This window comes from Haliotis asinina, chromosome 15 (genome assembly GCF_037392515.1).
Source record: "Haliotis asinina isolate JCU_RB_2024 chromosome 15, JCU_Hal_asi_v2, whole genome shotgun sequence".
Classification (NCBI taxonomy): Eukaryota; Metazoa; Mollusca; class Gastropoda; order Lepetellida; family Haliotidae; genus Haliotis; species Haliotis asinina.
This window is the reverse complement of record NC_090294.1, coordinates 28,270,769-28,288,417: the sequence shown is the minus strand read 5'-3', so window position 1 is coordinate 28,288,417 and position 17,649 is coordinate 28,270,769. Positions and strand designations below refer to the sequence as shown.

Sequence of the window (17,649 nt, the reverse complement as noted above, 5' to 3'; positions counted from 1 at the left end):
CAGATTAAATCCTGAGTTTCGATCTCATAACATTCCAGTCAATCTGACTTTCCAGAGAGTGAACTGCAGTGTCCCAGCCACTAATGGTCCTTTTTGCAATATGATTGTGAACAACCATTATAGCCATTTATACATGATATATGTAAGTGATGTTTTTGAGATACAGAGGATTCACAGTTTGGCACTGCAATACTTACTGCTGTTCACAGTGGGGGTGTCCAAGATCGTTAGACTGACCGATGGATCAAAGCCGAATGAAGGACGAATTGAAATTTTCGTGAATGGGTCCTGGTCAACCATATGTAGTCTTAGCAGTAAAGAGGCTCGTCTTCTCTGCAAGGAACTGGGCTATGGGTATGTATCTCAGAATAATCTACTTTGATTAATAATGATGAATTTACTGAAATATTAAGAATGAGTGAAGAGTACTACATACAAGTGTAGACTTGCACACTTTTGAAGTTTTCCCTATCTTTATTTCCCTAGGAACACTTTTCACATTAATGCACATTCTACTTTTAAACGCTGGGTTTGAAAGTTGACAACACAGGGGGCAAGAGTGTAAAGAGACACACGAGGTATGCCCATGCAGTTTGAGTGCCTTAAAGTAGTTGGTTCACCTGTGAAGATCCGACTTGATCTTCAGTGATTCATGCTTGTCGTCACGGGCTAGGGTGGTCAAACATTGACACATGACATCTCTTCCCAATTACGCAGATCGATGTTCATGGTGTCCAGCGCTAGAGTCGATCCTTTACAAACCGCAGCAATGTAGCTGGAATATTCCAGCGCAAAATTAAACTCACTCACGTAGTTGGTTCCAAACTAATTCCGTAATATAAATGTCCAACCTGCTGAAAATATTATTATGCTCATGACATAAATGTGGCTCATTCCTTATAGTACACCTACGTTGCCTTTTGTCTTGGGAGAAACTATGTTTTCAAAGTCTATTTCCTGTCTATAAACCACCACACATCTCACACTCTGAGAAACAATTATAGGTATCAAAAGACTGCAATGGTTGACGCTTTTTGATTGAAAGCACAGTTTCTTAATGCGAACCAAGACAGTTTATGCATATTCTTTTCTTATCAGTATAAGGTTTTAACGCAAAATGGACAATTTTTAGACCAGAGAAAACGGATACGTATTTGCGTCCCGATAGAAACGGAACAGTTCTCGAGGATCTCAACTGTGAAGACGGGGCATCCTCTCTATCTGACTGTCAGCCCCAATTCTCTACCAGAAGAAACTGTGGCAAATATCGAGGTCTTGGATTACGTTGCTTTAACTTTGTTGCGTACACAGGAACACATACATGTAAGGAAAACTCATATCCAGGCCAAACTGTTGTGCCGTCATTGTAAAACACAAACATATGATAAAAGTGTGTGAAAAGCATCTATGGTGTTTTGTAGATTCCAATACTGCTTACATGTTTTGGATATCAATATCTCTTTCCTCCGTTAAATATTTTAATATTTTAAAGTGTTAAGATCAAATTGAGATTAAACCAAGTTATTGTGGTAGATAGATGGTTGATGTTGATGTAATGACAATGCAAGTGTAAGTATTCAGCTATTTTTCTTAATGTGTGAAATACGGTACGTACTTACGGCTTCTTTGGCAACAACAGGTCACAATACCTAATGAAAGTGATCTCCGGTATCTCCTGTACATTGATGGTTTTATTGCATTTGTTATGTTTCCAGTCTCATACCTGGAAAGAGTGTCCATCCAGAATTCGATAACTGGTCTTGTGGTGGAGACTCCCACAGTACGCTTGTCGAACTGCCATATCTTCAACACCGAGAAAGTAGGTCTCACGATCCAGACTGACACCACGGACATTGACATTGACCTGAACGGGACAGTTGTTGAACATGGGCAGTCAACAGGTATACTGGCTAATGTAGCTAAACGCTTCCATCTCAGGAATGGCACAACACAACACAATCACGGCAGTGGAATTGTCCTATTTGAAACAGCTGCGCCTACAACGGTTGAAAAAATGAACATCGTTAATAACACTCTTCATGGTTTGGAAACACAGAGGACTTGGCAGATACACGGCGTGTTTCAGATAAAGAACAACAGATTTGTGGATCATGTCTGGGGAGGTTCGGGCCTTCAACTGAATGGCAACGCACTGTCCGACACCACGGTGTACGTGGAAGAGAATTTATTTAGTAATAATGTTAAGACCATGGATGTCAGAGTGGGTAGTTTTTATACTTATTTCGGAAAAAATAGATGCATCATCAGAAGAAATGTCTTCAAATCAACTGGTCAAATAACAGTTCATTCAGGATACAAATCATCTTTTTACATTGAAGACAATTCTTTCAATAATTCATTTGGTGGGGACAAATGTTTCCTGAATGTGGAGGTGGATTATGGAAGAGACGATAATACAGTAAGAAACATTAGTCTGTCAACCAATAGTTTCCAAAATATCACAGGCCGATGTGTTGTTTATATATCAGCAAAATATGAATTTAATGGGACGGTGACTTATAACCAGATATTCAGTTCTCCCACCGATGAAGGAACAGTTTTGTTAGACTCGAAAAACGTTAGCCTTTATTATAACATGCTTGATAACCAGAGAGCTAATTACGAACTAAAGATCCTATTGGCTGGAGGGGAGCAGATTCATGCTGAACACAACTGGTGGGGAAGTGCTGATCCAACCATTGTCGGACAGCGCATTCTAGACAAGGATCTCGACCAGAGGCTTCTCAAGGTGGACTACCTTCCTATCCTCACTGATCAGAATTTCGACTGTTCTGAGGTGCAAAACTGCAGTGATAAAGGTGAATGTGTTCGGCCAAACGGGTGCAGATGTGACGAGGGATGGGCTGGAGCAAATTGTTCTGACTTTGACTGTTCTGGTGTTGACAATTGTAACGGAAATGGTTTGTGTAAGGGGCCAAACCAATGCAATTGTTCTTCGGGGTGGGATGGTCCATCATGTGTCATTGCCACGTGCCATCAAGTGAATGACTGTGGTGGAAATGAAAGAGGATACTGTGTGTTGCCAGAGGTGTGTGCATGTTTTCCCCAGTTTAGCGGAGCTGACTGCTCCCAGTGTGCACCCTTACGATGGGGAGACAGCTGCCTTCCTTGTCCTCAGTGTAGCCATGGATCCTGCAACCTAACAAATGGTAAGTTGACCATGAATATCAAGCTTGTTTCTATTTACAGGTGATCTTGTGAAATTATGGAAACTGATAAAGTTGACCCCTTAATCTTACCATAAAGTGGACATTGTAATCAAAGATATGGAACTGTTTTACGAAACATTTATACGAAGCATTTTAACGTTTAACGTACTTTATACATTTGGTAACTCCATCTGTTCAACAGAAAACTAAACTCAACAAATCTGGTACAGATTTAGTAACATCCATTTGCCTACTTTACTAGCAGCAAACTGTACAATTCTATCGGGACGTGGTCTGCGCATGCCGATAGCTTATCAAGCAGGTTCTTTCGTCCTTTTGTTCCAGCAGTTAATCTTCATATTCATTCATTTATCATCTTGCCGCCATATGTTCACTGCCGCTATTTTAATCTCATCATTACACAGTCATGTCTTATTCTTTAGCTCTTTTAGTTCTCTTTCATAGTTACTTGTTTAAAACCTTAGTGCTTGTTGAAATAGGATACGTTGTGATTCCTGGGATATCTTATCATATCATATCTCACAGCTTTACTTGATTTTGCAGCCAGATGAATAGCTCAAGCTCAATAGAATAGCTCAAGTACTTTGTTTATATACATGTATTCTAATTCAAACAGGCAGCTGTCATTGTAATGCTGAAAATTGGTCAGGCGATTTGTGTGACACGTGCAGTGAGACGTTTTACGGCCCCAACTGCCTTCCGTACACAAACGTCCTGAACATCATTCCAAGTTCTGGCCCTGACACTGGTGGAACAGACGTGCACATCTGGGGACACAACTTCCCAGAGACAAACAACAACGTCTTCTACTGTAGATTCGACTCCGTAGTGGTCAGGGGCACACGCATGTCGAAGGAGCACGTTATGTGTAGGAATCCTCAGCATCAAGCGGGCAGTATAATTGTGGAGATTTCTCCTGACGGACTACACTTTACTCGAAATCAGGTTAAAGGCTAATTCTGCATAAATGCAAGTGGGACGGAATTAGAGGATATTTTGTGTGCGAAAGTTAGTTATTTGTCATGCATAGACGTCATGTCTGATATGTACTTCCTGAGAACTATGTCCCCTTGAAGATCCTCGTTAGAGGCATTTTGCAGCAATCTATTTTTGTTGTAACTGTATAGATTGGTCAAGCTCGCTGACATCTCTCATCGTATCACAGTTGTGTATTGCATCCCATGCTATTGATCACTGGATTGCCTGGTCGAACACAATTATTTACAGTGAGTGAGTGCGTTTGGTTTAAGCCTCTTTTAGCAATATTCCTGCAATATCACGACGGGGGACACCAGAAAAATGGGCCTCACACATTGTACCCATGTGGGGAATCGAATCCGGATCTTCGGCGTGACGAGCGAACGCTTTAACCACTAGGCTACCCCACCGCTCCAATTAATTATTTACAGACATATGGTTGGCATATTGGTGAGTGTGTGAACAAAACTGAGATATAAAAATTGAGAACTAAATTTGTCTAGTAACTGTATCTGCGATCGTACATTCGCAAGAAAGTAAACACTGAATTAAATGTTATCAACTTCTGTGTTCCAGACAGCATTTACATACTATGAAGTTTGTCCTCCTGGAGCCTGTGGGAAGACGGAAACCCCTCCTCATGGTCACTGCTTCTTTGGAGGATGCATATGTATTCTGCCCTGGTCAGGTGATGACTGCAGCGTCGAGCTTAAGGCACCCGTTATCTCCGTCTTCCAAGACATGCAAGTTGCTGCTGAAGGTGATGAATATCATCTTCAATTAACGCTCATTCAGGTAAGTAGTATTTACAATAACTGTGACATCTTATTTCCCATTTGAACATCACAGCTACCTCAGGTGATTAGTAAAAATCGCATTCCTATAAAATCCTGTTACCGCATCCGCGTTCTGATTAATATTTCGGGACATCACGTATAATATGTACTGACAGGTTAATTACCACTGCCTAGCCGTGTGTGCTCAAATACATAGGTAAAAGGATTGACAAGAACGGATCTTGCTGGTTCGGTCGATCTTGACGAGGGAAGGTGACCCTAGGATGACTGCTCCGAGAAGTTTTCATCCGTTTTCTGTGTTGCGTTGTATCGATGCTGGACACGATAAATCATGGTTGTTTTTACGTCGAAAAGACGGGCGACATCTTGGACAGACACTTCCAAACGGTCGATACCCTTGTTTCTTTCAAAATGAGTTAAGCACGGCATTGCTGAACAAGGAGTGATAGACCTAACTTTTGTGCAGTATTATACCCACTAACGGCGGTGACAGGTCTACATAATGCCCACATGTACATTGGTATGGTGTGTTTTGGTGATTCCTTCTACTGAAGTGTTTTTACTCGGGCCTTCCAAAGGCAACAAAAATTATTCATAACACCATCAGGCTTCGATATATGGCCCATACTCATATCAGTTTAGGGTTATAGTATAAAGTTAATTTGTGTTCGTTATGCGTGTGAATATAAATACGCAACCAGGGACTCTGCGTCTAATGACTCTCATTTTCAGTGGTTTATCCAAAATATTTTAATCCTTGTTTTGCCTTTCTCCGAAAAATGACTATTTTATCAGATATTTGAGATTGATTATCTCTTAAGTGAACTGGCAGGGGTTAGTGAGTGAGTGAGTTTAGTTTTACGCCGCACTCAGCAATATTCCAGCTATATGGCGGCGGTCTGTAAATAATCTGTCCGGACAAGACAACAACATGAGCATCGATCTGTGCAATTGGGAACCGATGACATGTGTCAACCAAGTCAGCAAGCCTGACCATCCGATCCCTTTACGACAAGCATAGTCGCCTTTTATGGCAAGCATGGGTTGCTGAAGGCCTATTCTACCCCGGGACCTTCACGGGTCTGACAGGGGCTAGAATTGGTCAGACTCTTCATCTTTGAAGACCAATGCATGACGTAAGAGGCGGTAGGCGAGATACGATGATCACAAATGACATCTTTTCCCTACGTCGTACCGGCGATACAGCGGATGCAACATTTCTAGTATCTTGTAGAGATATTTTTCAGTTCTCGTGAACTTGAAATACTGGAGCGATGAAATATCAGTGTCAATAGCTAGTGTAATGTACATTTACAGGGGAGTCCTCCAGTTGGGATATATAAATGTACATTCATGAGCACAAGACCTAATGACACTCATTTCCAATGACCTATTCGGATAATTTCAATCCCAATTTTTCCTTTCTCCCAGTGCTAATTGTTTCATCAGATATTTGAGAATGACTGTTCTCTTAAGTGAACTGATCCGTAAAGATACACGTTTTAATTGGTCTCCATGTTTGAATACCAATTCTTATCATATGAGGCGACTGAAGGGATCGATGGTCGCAGATGTAACCGTATCCCAATTGCTACAGCAACACTGCAGATGCATCATTTCTAGTGTCTTAAAGTGTTAAGTTGTCATTACCTTGAAATACTGACGTGATGAAATGCCTTTGAAAATATCAAGAATGGTCTACAATTTACAGGGGAGTCCTCCAGTTGATTGGTACATATCTGGAGCCCCTTCTGGAATGACAATTGACCAAAATACTGGACTCATCTTCTGGGAGAGGACAGTAGCCAGTGTCCAGCCGTATATCATCAACGTCAGAGCATCCAACCGTATAGGCCGTACAGAGGTCCAGTGGTCACTGAAAGTCCAGCTGTCCTATAACATAACAATAGAGGACGTGACACCCAGTGGAGTTCTGCCTGTTCCTAAAGCCATCCAAATCAGGGGAATGGTCAATTATTTCAGTGGAACCTCTCAATCTTTGATTGCTTTTGGGAATGTTAAGTAAGTTTTCATGTTGTCTTCCTTGATACTAACATCAAAGATATAGCCACTGTCATAGAGTGCCATTGAATGTATTTTCAAATATAATGGTTAGATATGAATCTTCTGATGCGGTGTACCTCAGAAAGAAAATCTCTTGTTTTCACTCAGAAACTGTTTTAATACGTTTAAGCGCAGTATAGCCTTCTTCTTATATCAAGGGTACGAAATAAAGGCAGAATCCAAACGATGTCCATTGTGACATCACCGAAGAACAGAGAACGTTTTCAAGCAGTGTACTTCCCAATGGCTGGTGACAGTGGGCTGTTTGAAGTGGTAAAGTATACTACTATCCTTCAGTTCGTTTTATGTGCATCTAACTGCCCTGAAGCATGCAGTTAAAGCAATGCTTTTGCAAACATTATTGTGTCATCGTTGATGAGTGCTGACTGATGAAATATATAGTATTATCGATCCTGGTGGCAATGGTTGTTTGTTTTGTCTTTTAATATTCTTTTATTTCTTTTATTTCTTTAGGATGGGCGCCACCCATCCGAGAGTGGGTTCACTCCTCAGATATCCTGGAGTGTGCTGGGGATGATATGTGTGCCAGGATATGTGAACAGAGAAGCCTACTTGGACACGGACGTGGTGGAGATGCGGGGTGTTTCTGTTCTCAAGAATGATGGAGTCAGTGGAATCAGTAATATCACAGCCAGAGTGAGTTGAAATAATGTTCTGTAGGGCTTTTAATTATATATCTACACGATTAGGTTGATATGTCAGCATTTTGTTTCTGTGGTTTCAGGTAGAAGGCATTGGTGGTCCATTAAGATCTGTAGTTGTGAGAGCTGGAAACAGACTTTCAAGCGATGGTTCTCAACCCCTTATAGCATTCTTGGATACAGATTCTGAAGTGTCCGTAGACGTGATCCTCACAGTATCTCATCCTCTTCGTCCTCTCCATGGTGTTATTGCTGCTGTGTTCAGTACACCTGATGGTACCACAACCAGAGTTAGGATAGGATTGCAGCTGAATGTCCGAGAACCTGTTCTAGTTCTCTCCCCACCATCTCTGTCAGACAGTGTTCCCAGAGGAACACAGAAGACGTTCCAGGTAGGAGTCTATGAAATTGGAAACTGCCGGTATATCTAATAGGATGGCTAACTGAACTATTTCAATGTGTATTTTTATCTTTCACATCGGCACTGAGTGAGTTTAGGTTTACGTCGCACTCAGCAATTTTCGGCGGTCTGTAAATAATCGAGTCTGGACTAGACAATCCAGTGATCAAATGCAAGGACATCGATCACATCGAAACGAAGTCAGCGAGCCTGAACACTCGATCCAGTTAGTCGCCTTGGCAAGCACTGGGCTGAAGGCCTATTCTACCCGGGACCTATTACGGGTCTCATCGGCCGTGATGCAAACAGAACCTATAAAATATATGATTTAAACATATTTATTTTCAATGAAAGGAGCCGGATTGGCACACAAACATAACCGTATAAACTAGCGTCCAAAGAAACGCCACCAAATATTTGTTCTGGTCCAAAACAAAACATAAGCAAAATATGGTAACATTAAATGTTTTATTTTAAAAAGCAATCATTCAGCAACAGTATTTAATGGAATACAAGAAGAAAAACGACGCAACTCGTGATCTAACATCACATGATGTACATTTGGGTACATTATCCAGTATTCGATCACCAATGCAGAATCGATTGGGAGCTTTTACAACAATCTAGGCAGCATATATTTTTTTCATCCCGGGTGTGGCCACCCTGGCAGTGATGCAGGCCCGAACACGGCATCGAACTGAGTAGGTGAGTCTTATGACGTCTTCTGACGTCTTGACTAGGCACGTTCCTTTCGCAGGGCAGCTACCAACGTGTTCCTCGTCAATGGCTGACTTTGGCGTTTCCGAATTTGACTTCCCAGTTATTCCCAAAGGTGCTCAACTGGGGACAGATCTTGAAGAGCTGGAAGTTGCGTTCGTCAATAAAGTTCACTCTTCGCCAGTTTCGCTTCTGCCAGTGTCGCACAGACCTGGTTCATCTCAATCTGGCACGTCAGCGTTGGCACGTCAACGTCATGCCCTTGAAAGGTCGATTGGCACGGAGATCATGAATGCTACAGTCTGTCTGCTGACTGGATGTCCAATGCTATTGGCTTTTGATGACGTCACAGTGACGTATCGGTTCTTCAAGTGAAACAGTCGTGAAAACCGGTGCTCTTTTTGGGTAATTATCTTCAGTATACCACCCTTTGGCCTGTCTGCAGTACTGCCGGTTTGTCGTAAGCGTGTGGCAAGTGCTTGCGAAGGTGTATTTGCAACATCCCATGGTCCTAGCCACATGTTTTTGTGTCTGATCCATCTGTAACAAACCGATTGCTCTCTCTCTCTCTCTCTCTCTCTCTCTCTCTCTATTCTCAGGTGGGAATAGCTACTGTCGCTATTTTCAAACAGACAGGGAATTATTTTGACAATTTACAGTCGTTTCTATTTTGGTGGCGTTTCTTTTGGCCGCTAGTTTATAGACACCGCTCCGAGATACAATGAAAGAAAAACCCATACATATCACGGTCTACTTCATCATCAAAATAGTCCCAACATCTTTTAAGTTGTCGAATATCAGGAGCGTCATGTCTGTTGCAAATTGTAATTTCTGTGGACAGGTTAATATCAAGAACGAAGGCGAGGTCACCGCTAAATCGGTCAGAGTAACGCTACCTTCAGAACCAAGACTTACTATGTCTGCATACTCCACAACAACTACAACAGCTTCTGAAGATGGCCTTGACCTACACCCAAATGAGACGGCCATCTTGGTCCTGACAGTCACGACTGGCGCAAACGACAGTCTAGGCCAGTTTAGTGGCAACGTAGCCCTGAACTCGGATCTCTCTTCTGCTAGTCTCTCCTACAGGTTTTATATGACATCACAAGATAAATTAAACATCACAGTTCGGGTAGAAGATGAATACACATATTTCGCCTCTGACAAGCCCTTGGTATCTGGAGCAGTTGTGACACTCCGAAATCCTAGAAGAAGATACTCCGAACAGAGAATAACCAATAATCAAACAGGTATGTAGCTTATCAAATATTCTTGCGTAGACAAATCCAGTGGTACTGTTTAGGTTTAATACAGATGATCAAGGTCGCTTTCAGTGAAATATATATCACGCACGAAAAAACGTACTTTTCAAAATATAGATGCATAACAATCATGCAATTATGATGTCCGTGCTTGTACCATGAATTATTACAAATTATATATTGCTGACATTTGTTTGACTAAACAGATAACAACACTGCGACCATGAAGTTGTAGATGATTTATGGCAAGGGCGGTGGGGTAGCGCAGGGCATAAACGTTCGCTCGTCATGCCGAGAAACCTAGATCAAATCCCCATATAAGTATAATATGTTAAGCTTTTTTCAGGTGTGCGCCGCCGTGGTATGCCTGGCCTGGAATATAGGTAAAAGTGGTGGCGTAAACCCTCACTCACTCTTTACTTGTAATCGTTGTGATGTTATCTTCACAGAGTTGGTGATGTTTGAGGATGTTTATGAAGATCGATACACGCTGACTGCAACCGCTCCTGGGCATGGGTCCTACTCAGCTGTGATCATTGCTAAACCCTCAGACTCCGCCATCACAATCTTCCTGCAGAGAGTTGCTGTCAAGTACACCTGGACCGTTACCCCCACAACCTTCCAGGATAAATACATAGTCACCCTGGAGTCTACCTTTGAAACACAGGTAAATTGTAAACACTAGTGCTTCTTGAAAGGTAAATAATTATTATTACCCACTAGGAATTTAATCATCTGATTTGTTCCACGTAGTAAATATCTTATTGGTGATCATCTGGGAGTTCTTTCGACAGATGTATAGTCCGTTTGGCTCAAAAACAGACCGATGAATTGCAAACTAACCCAAAAACTAATAAACACAAACCACTCAATACAACACTGATCATAATGAAAACAGCATAACAACTCTGTGAGTTTTTCTAAATTTTTTACCTAACAAAAGCTGTTTAACATATCAAATACTCACACGGTTGACTATTTGTTACGAGGGAGGACTTACAAATAAAGGACAACAAGGTGTGCGAGACAAAGGATGAAGACGGCACAGCACAAGTTAATGAATAAAAACGTTTGTCGTGCACGTTCTTCTCACTTCTTGCTCACTGGTTGTTCTCTCAGCAGATTTGTTATCATTCTAAATATCTTTATTAATAGACATCTTATTCATTATGTGATTTCTGAACAGATATGTTCACCATTTGTAAATGTATTTATGGGTGTCTTACATAAATTCGATCTCGGTGATGGCAATACATGGTTGATATGTGTCACCTCTATATTAATAATGATCTGTGAAGGTACCTATGCCTGTTGTCACTGTGGAGCCAACCAGCCTGAATATGATTCCTTATGAGGAAGGGAAGAAGGATATAATCAATTTCAACATCTCCAATCACGGCCTGATAAGAGCAGACAATGTCAGGTTTGCTCTGCCAAGTCATCCAACACTGGTCTTTACGCAGGTATGTCAACTGAAACCACACATGCGTGTTGACAGCCTTTCTTGTGTCTACTAACTTCATATATGTTGAATATTGCTACGAATACAACATTACATACATTCTCAGTTACATAGTTCATATACAAGTACACGGTGGAGGGGCTACAGATTTACAGGCATGTTAGGGTGCATACCTTTAGCTCCTGGTCTTCATTTAAAGTTCAAACAGCTGACTTTATTACCGAATTAAAGCATTCTAAATGATCATTAAATTCGGGAATCTTTTTGGCTATGGTGAAAACAACATGCTTATCTTGTAAGTGGAACGCATTTTTAATATGATGCACCCGTCATTAAAAACTATACATATGCTTATATCCTGGCACTCAAATCAAGCATTATTTTAGATTAAATATGTGAAAACAGATTTCCATACTAGCATTCTGAATAAATATATAATCTCAGTGATATAAGCACTTATGTGTTAGTTCGTGGAATCAACAATGGACTTTTTATATAATTACCACGACTCCATGTGTAAATGGTTTACTAACATTTGTCTGTGTCGTTCTCACAGACAATTGATCCGATAGGAGACGTAGCGGCAAACACAAGCATCATTGTTCCAGTTTCGGTTAAACTGAAGCCTCGTGTGAAGAGGAACCCAGGCACATCGGCATGTGGTTTGAAAATGCTTTACGATTACTACTGTGGTGGTACCAGAACTGGAGGTCAGGATATCACTCTGACAAGGGTGTATCCAGGACGGCCTCCTTTGCCATGTGGAGTTGGTGGAGCAGTTGGACTAGGAACCGATGGCGGAAGCGATGGAGGAGTCGGTGGAGGAGGTGGTTATGTTGGAATATCAGGTAAGATGATTGCATATATAAGTATTTTATATCAGTATCCGGTGCTTACCTTTTTTCATTATTTGTAGAAAACTTCCCCAATGTTGGTGCAATATGTTTGAAGGGGGTTATGCATTTGGTTTTAGGTACTGGTGGTGGTGGTGGGTCATCTCCATCAAGTTCAGTTGTTGTCTACAATCCCGTGACGCCACTCACCTGTAACTGTGCAGGGACGCTCATCAAGACGTGTGCTTTGGGTTATAATCCAGTTGCTGGATGTGCTGTAGCAGTGACAGGTCTCGTCGGTGCCAGTGGCTTCTGGGGATTTGCGAAAGCAATATTTGACCTAGCTACTGCGTGCGTCCTCCCTGTAGTTTGTACAGAATGTGATGTAGGTCTTACAGTGTTGCAAGATGTTGAGTAAGTTACAAATACATAAATATGAAAATGTAATAAGTGCGATGACTGTTTGGTTTATGTGTAGAGTTGGAAATGATTGCTGGACACATGTATAGGACTCTTTTTACTGGCCTGTCTAGACTAATGCTTAGTCTGAGTATAATTATATAATAACACTAGGCTGATGGTGTGTGTGTGTGTGTGTGTGTGTGTGTGTGTGCGTGTGTGCGTGTGTGTGACCTAGACATACTAGGTCTTGTCAAAAGCACGTTTCTGTATGTACAAATCTTCACCTTTTGCTGCTTTATTTAGGAATAGAAAGAACCTTACAAACGTGAAAAACAATACTCTAAAAATGTATATATATATTGAAATCTTAATGAAACTTTCCACACGCATCATGTCCATATAGGCAACTGTCTTTATAGCTAGCATAGGGTCGTTCGTAGATCCGAATATCAACTTCGACCTGATGAGGCTTCTCAGTCAATCAGAACACGTCCTTGATAATATCTCCAAACTGGTTAATATTTACATTCTGTGTCACAGAAATTTAGGCATCTCTGATATGAATATAGATATAACTGATCAGTTAGCGTTAAACCCAAACCCATTCGTTCTCTTTAGGTGCATATACGAAATGAACAGAGACTGTAGCTCAAAGCGACGCCGACGTGCTACAAATGGGGAGATCATCCAAGGAGTGGTGAACAGTAACGTTGCCCTCAGGAACTACATGATTATGTTGGAGGAAGTTTTTGGAGGACAAGAAATGTGAGGCATAACTTCGAATTCCTTATTGGTGTGCCTTCAGCAGCCCATGTTGGTCATAAGAGGCAACTAACTGGATCAGGTGGCCAGGCTTGCTGACGTGGTCACCAGGTGGCATCGCTACCCAATTACGTAGAGCGAGCTCATAATGTCGGTCCAGACACAGTTATGTGAAGGCCACCGCCAAGTAGACGAAATATTGCTGATTGCCGCATTAAACAATAACCTATTTGGAGATGGTGACGTGGTGACCAGGCGGCATCGTCACCCAATCGCGTAGATCAATCCTAATGTCTACAACCTCACACCCCCTACCCCCCCACCCCGACCGCCCTATAATAAGCAAGTCATAGACGTTAACCAGTCACCTTATCGAGTTAACATTGTGTGCCAAAACGTATAAATGTCATGCACAAATTTCATGATTCACGGTTCCGGTTTTCAGGTTTGGTGTGCATGACAACAACTGGGTGGCTTCCTTCAACTTAGCCCTGACTGATGATAGTGAAGGAGGAAGCTCGCTCTCCTCCAGTGAGATCGCATCCATTGTTGCGTCAGAGAACGCCACGCAGGGGACTATTATAGAGAAGTTCCTGCTTAGGTGGAACAAAACAATGACAGCTTGGGAAGACGGAACACTTACTTCCCTTGGTCCTAAAGACAATGTCATTGCATATAGCGTCATCATGTCGAGATTTCAGCAATTTAAGACAGACACAGAAAATGTCAAACGGGTAAGTTCCACCTTCAACTTAGAATCCTTGCTTGTTGTAAACGGCGACTAACGGGATCAAGTGGTCAGGACTGGAGTTGTGTAGATCAATGCTCATGCTGTTTATCACTGGATTAAGGCATAAAATATAATAACGTTTTCCATATGCCGAATCGAACTTCTCGAAGGTCAATGACTGCTGCATGACATTACCAACTCGGAAATACATATGTCGTAGGGAAGTAGGTGGGTTCGAATCAAAATAATCACCTCTAACTAAAGCAGCTGATTTGAAAGCCATTCGAGGCAGTATTAAAGTAGTTCATTTCAATCATTGTTGGTGGGTATTTCTGTCTACGTAGGGAACAGCTTGGAAAATCAAATCGATAACTCAATGGAAATGCATGCATTGAGTTCCTATTGGAGAATCGGGTAGGAACTGCGTAACAGTCCTCTTCAAATACACATTTTTGTCCTGTTCTATCATTCCAGAGAGGATTTGACTCAATATTTGATGATTTTGGAAATGCAGTCAATGCCTATCGAGAAAACGAAAAACAGGTGAGCACTGGATAAATATATTTTGTATCCTGTGCACTGTGTATCGAACTTCAGACACATTTTGAAACGGATGACATTACACTTCCTACGCTCGTCACATTAAACCTACTACCATATCACCACCTGCTTATCCAATTCCATCCCCTCACCCCTCCCAAAACCTACCCCTAACCATCCCCGTTCTCATCAGGCTAAACAGTTAAACAGTTAGATACTTGCAAATTTGAGAAACAGTTCCATCCTAGATTAGATCACCATGGAATCGTAGTTCTAAATACACAATCTGACCGTTGCTACCAGGAGGTATAAGACTGCTCTTGGGATTTTATGGGAGACATATCAGAAATATAGATCCTACATGTTTCACCTCATACGACATGGTGTAAGTGGATACTTTTTGTCTGACACATATTGTACTTTTTTGAAAGTCCATGTGTTGTTTCATCAGGGTGGGAGTGATGATGGAGTGTGTGCCAAGGTTCGAGTACGTATTGTGCAACAGCTGGTCCTCACCCGAGATGCTTTCACTGCTCGTTTAGAGATAGAAAATGGTGAACGATCAGCCCTGGATAGCATCCGGGTCACCGTAAACATAAGGGCAACATATGGCGCCGGAGCATCAGCCAATGACAAATTTTCAGTCGGTAAGTGTTAAAGTCAGATACGGTCAAACTCAATATCTATCAACCTGTCAAAGAAAAAGTAAGGCATGCAGTCCTGTCTTGAATAGGATTCAGTTTTAAGTACGAATTGTGAACACATTGTATGATAATCCTTCTTTTCCAAAGGAACCCCGACTTTGGTGGGCCTTACTGGAGTTGATGGTACAGGCAGGCTTGAGAAAGATGTGACAGGTTCAGCAGAATGGCTGATCATCCCCTACTCCACTGCAGCAGTCAAGGAAGATACTCTCTATGATGTCGGTGGGACTCTTTCCTACACCGTCGATGGTTCCAACTTTTCCATCCCTCTGCTGCCAGACACTGTTACAGTCAAGCCAAATCCCAGCCTCACTGTCAACTACTTCCAGGAGAAATACGTCCAGGGTGATGACCCGACGACACCAAACGCGACGGAGCCAGTCGTTCCCTTCACACTTGCTGTCATGGTCACAAATGCAGCCTACGGTGTAGCGCGCCAACTGAAGATAACCTCCGCACAGCCAGAGATCGTTGAAAATGAGAAGGGATTGTTGGTCTCATTTAAGATAATTGGAGCGCAGTTGGATGGAGATCCTGTCAGTCCGTCCCTATCTATCAGCTATGGAGATATTGTGTCCTTCGAGACAAAGGCCGCTTGCTGGTTTCTAACATCAAGTCTAAAGGGAAAATTTTACAACTACACGGCTACGTTTGAGAACATCAACCCCATGGGAGATCCTCAGTTATCCATAATGGAAGACCATGGATATCACGAGTTGGTCCATCTGGTGAGACTCGAGTCTCCAAATGACACAATCGATGACTTTCTGGTTAATGATATCGTTGACGAGGATGAAATGCCTGATGCAGTTTATGACAGTTCAAATGGATCTTATTCGATTCCAGTGAGTTCATCAAATGTCACGGCCTTCAGTTTACAAAGAACTGAGACTGTTGGAACCAGATCGTATACTTACGTGGACCTGTCTGTTATGATGTCAGAGAGTCCCACAATCTATGCCTACACCCGCCTGGTGAACAACGTGACAAGAGACAGGGTGACAGAAACACTCCTGCAGGTTACCAGACATGACGGGAAGGATGTTATGGTAGGACCTAATGCCTGGCAGACATCCCACTACCATGATAAGTTTTACTTGCACATATTTGACCAGTACAACAACACCATTGACTCAACCAATATATCCTATTCACTGGTATTTGGACCAAAGAATATATACAAGCCGATATTTACTAAGAGTATTTACGAGGTATTCGTTACATTTGGTCAGCCACCCGGTCCCATTGTGGCAGTTCAAGCAACGGATAAAGATGTTAACTCGCAAGTGCGCTACAGTCTTGACACATCATCTGTGTTTGCTATAAATGAACTGTCTGGAGAAGTCCGAAACGTGGAACCCCTCACAAGTATGACATACGAACTGACTGTGATAGTAACTGATGACGGTATCCCCTCCCTGAGTAGTTCAGCAGAGATTCTTGTGATGACTGGTGTCAGCAGCATGTCCCCAGCACCAGCTACAGTGTCAGCTTCCCCTGAAGAATCTTCAGAGACAGGAATTTTAACCGGAAGATCCACTTCCCAGGTATTTGGAGAAACGTCTACTGTAACTGAATCGTCTCCCACCACGTCAGTCACCAACCATACAGCTGGTTCTGGTACAAACAACAAAACTGCTGTAGATACATCCTCTCCAACTGTGGACACGATCTCATCATCCACATTCAACGACGCATCAACTGGTTCTGGTCTAAACAACCCAGGTGCTTCAGACTCGAGTTCTGTTCCCACTGGCACTACTGTGTCAACATCCAGGGCAACAAACAACCTGCCCCGTGTTTGGACTTTGTCTGTATCTGGTGTACTTATGTGTTTAACATTCATTTCATAGTGAACAGTTGTCCCATTTGTATGTTATTTTCGAGGGGATTATGTGATCATCTGTGTTAAGTCTGAACATCATTTCATATTTCTCATAAAGCCACGAGCTTTCTATGATGAACGTGAAAACCAAAGATTTACCTTATTTGTCAACGCCAACATTGCCAGGATGCGGTTCCTGTGTTGCTGTAGGGTTCAGGCTAAAACGTCACCACAGTGTAGTGTTTAGTGAAATAAAAACATATATATTAGGTAAGTAGACTTTAGTGTTTTGAGAAATGAAAATACAAAATGTATTA

At 42.0% G+C, this 17,649-nt stretch overlaps 1 protein-coding gene across 1 annotated transcript in view; it reads left to right on the top strand.

The window, feature by feature from the left end:
• The window catches only part of LOC137264957 (uncharacterized), a 37,441-nt gene extending 20,081 nt beyond the window's left edge, over positions 1–17,360 (top strand). Inside the window, exons 16-34 of the mRNA XM_067800304.1 lie at positions 210–354; positions 1,133–1,323; positions 1,716–3,174; positions 3,812–4,136; positions 4,746–4,964; positions 6,678–6,988; positions 7,189–7,303; positions 7,505–7,687; positions 7,776–8,084; positions 9,651–10,062; positions 10,524–10,741; positions 11,373–11,537; positions 12,093–12,384; positions 12,510–12,783; positions 13,390–13,536; positions 13,979–14,267; positions 14,738–14,806; positions 15,255–15,450; positions 15,595–17,360. Of these exons, the coding sequence (XP_067656405.1) occupies positions 210–354; positions 1,133–1,323; positions 1,716–3,174; positions 3,812–4,136; positions 4,746–4,964; positions 6,678–6,988; positions 7,189–7,303; positions 7,505–7,687; positions 7,776–8,084; positions 9,651–10,062; positions 10,524–10,741; positions 11,373–11,537; positions 12,093–12,384; positions 12,510–12,783; positions 13,390–13,536; positions 13,979–14,267; positions 14,738–14,806; positions 15,255–15,450; positions 15,595–17,360 (7,085 nt within the window). The remainder of the gene's footprint in view (positions 1–209; positions 355–1,132; positions 1,324–1,715; positions 3,175–3,811; positions 4,137–4,745; positions 4,965–6,677; positions 6,989–7,188; positions 7,304–7,504; positions 7,688–7,775; positions 8,085–9,650; positions 10,063–10,523; positions 10,742–11,372; positions 11,538–12,092; positions 12,385–12,509; positions 12,784–13,389; positions 13,537–13,978; positions 14,268–14,737; positions 14,807–15,254; positions 15,451–15,594) is intronic.
• The last annotated feature ends 289 nt before the right edge of the window (positions 17,361–17,649 follow it).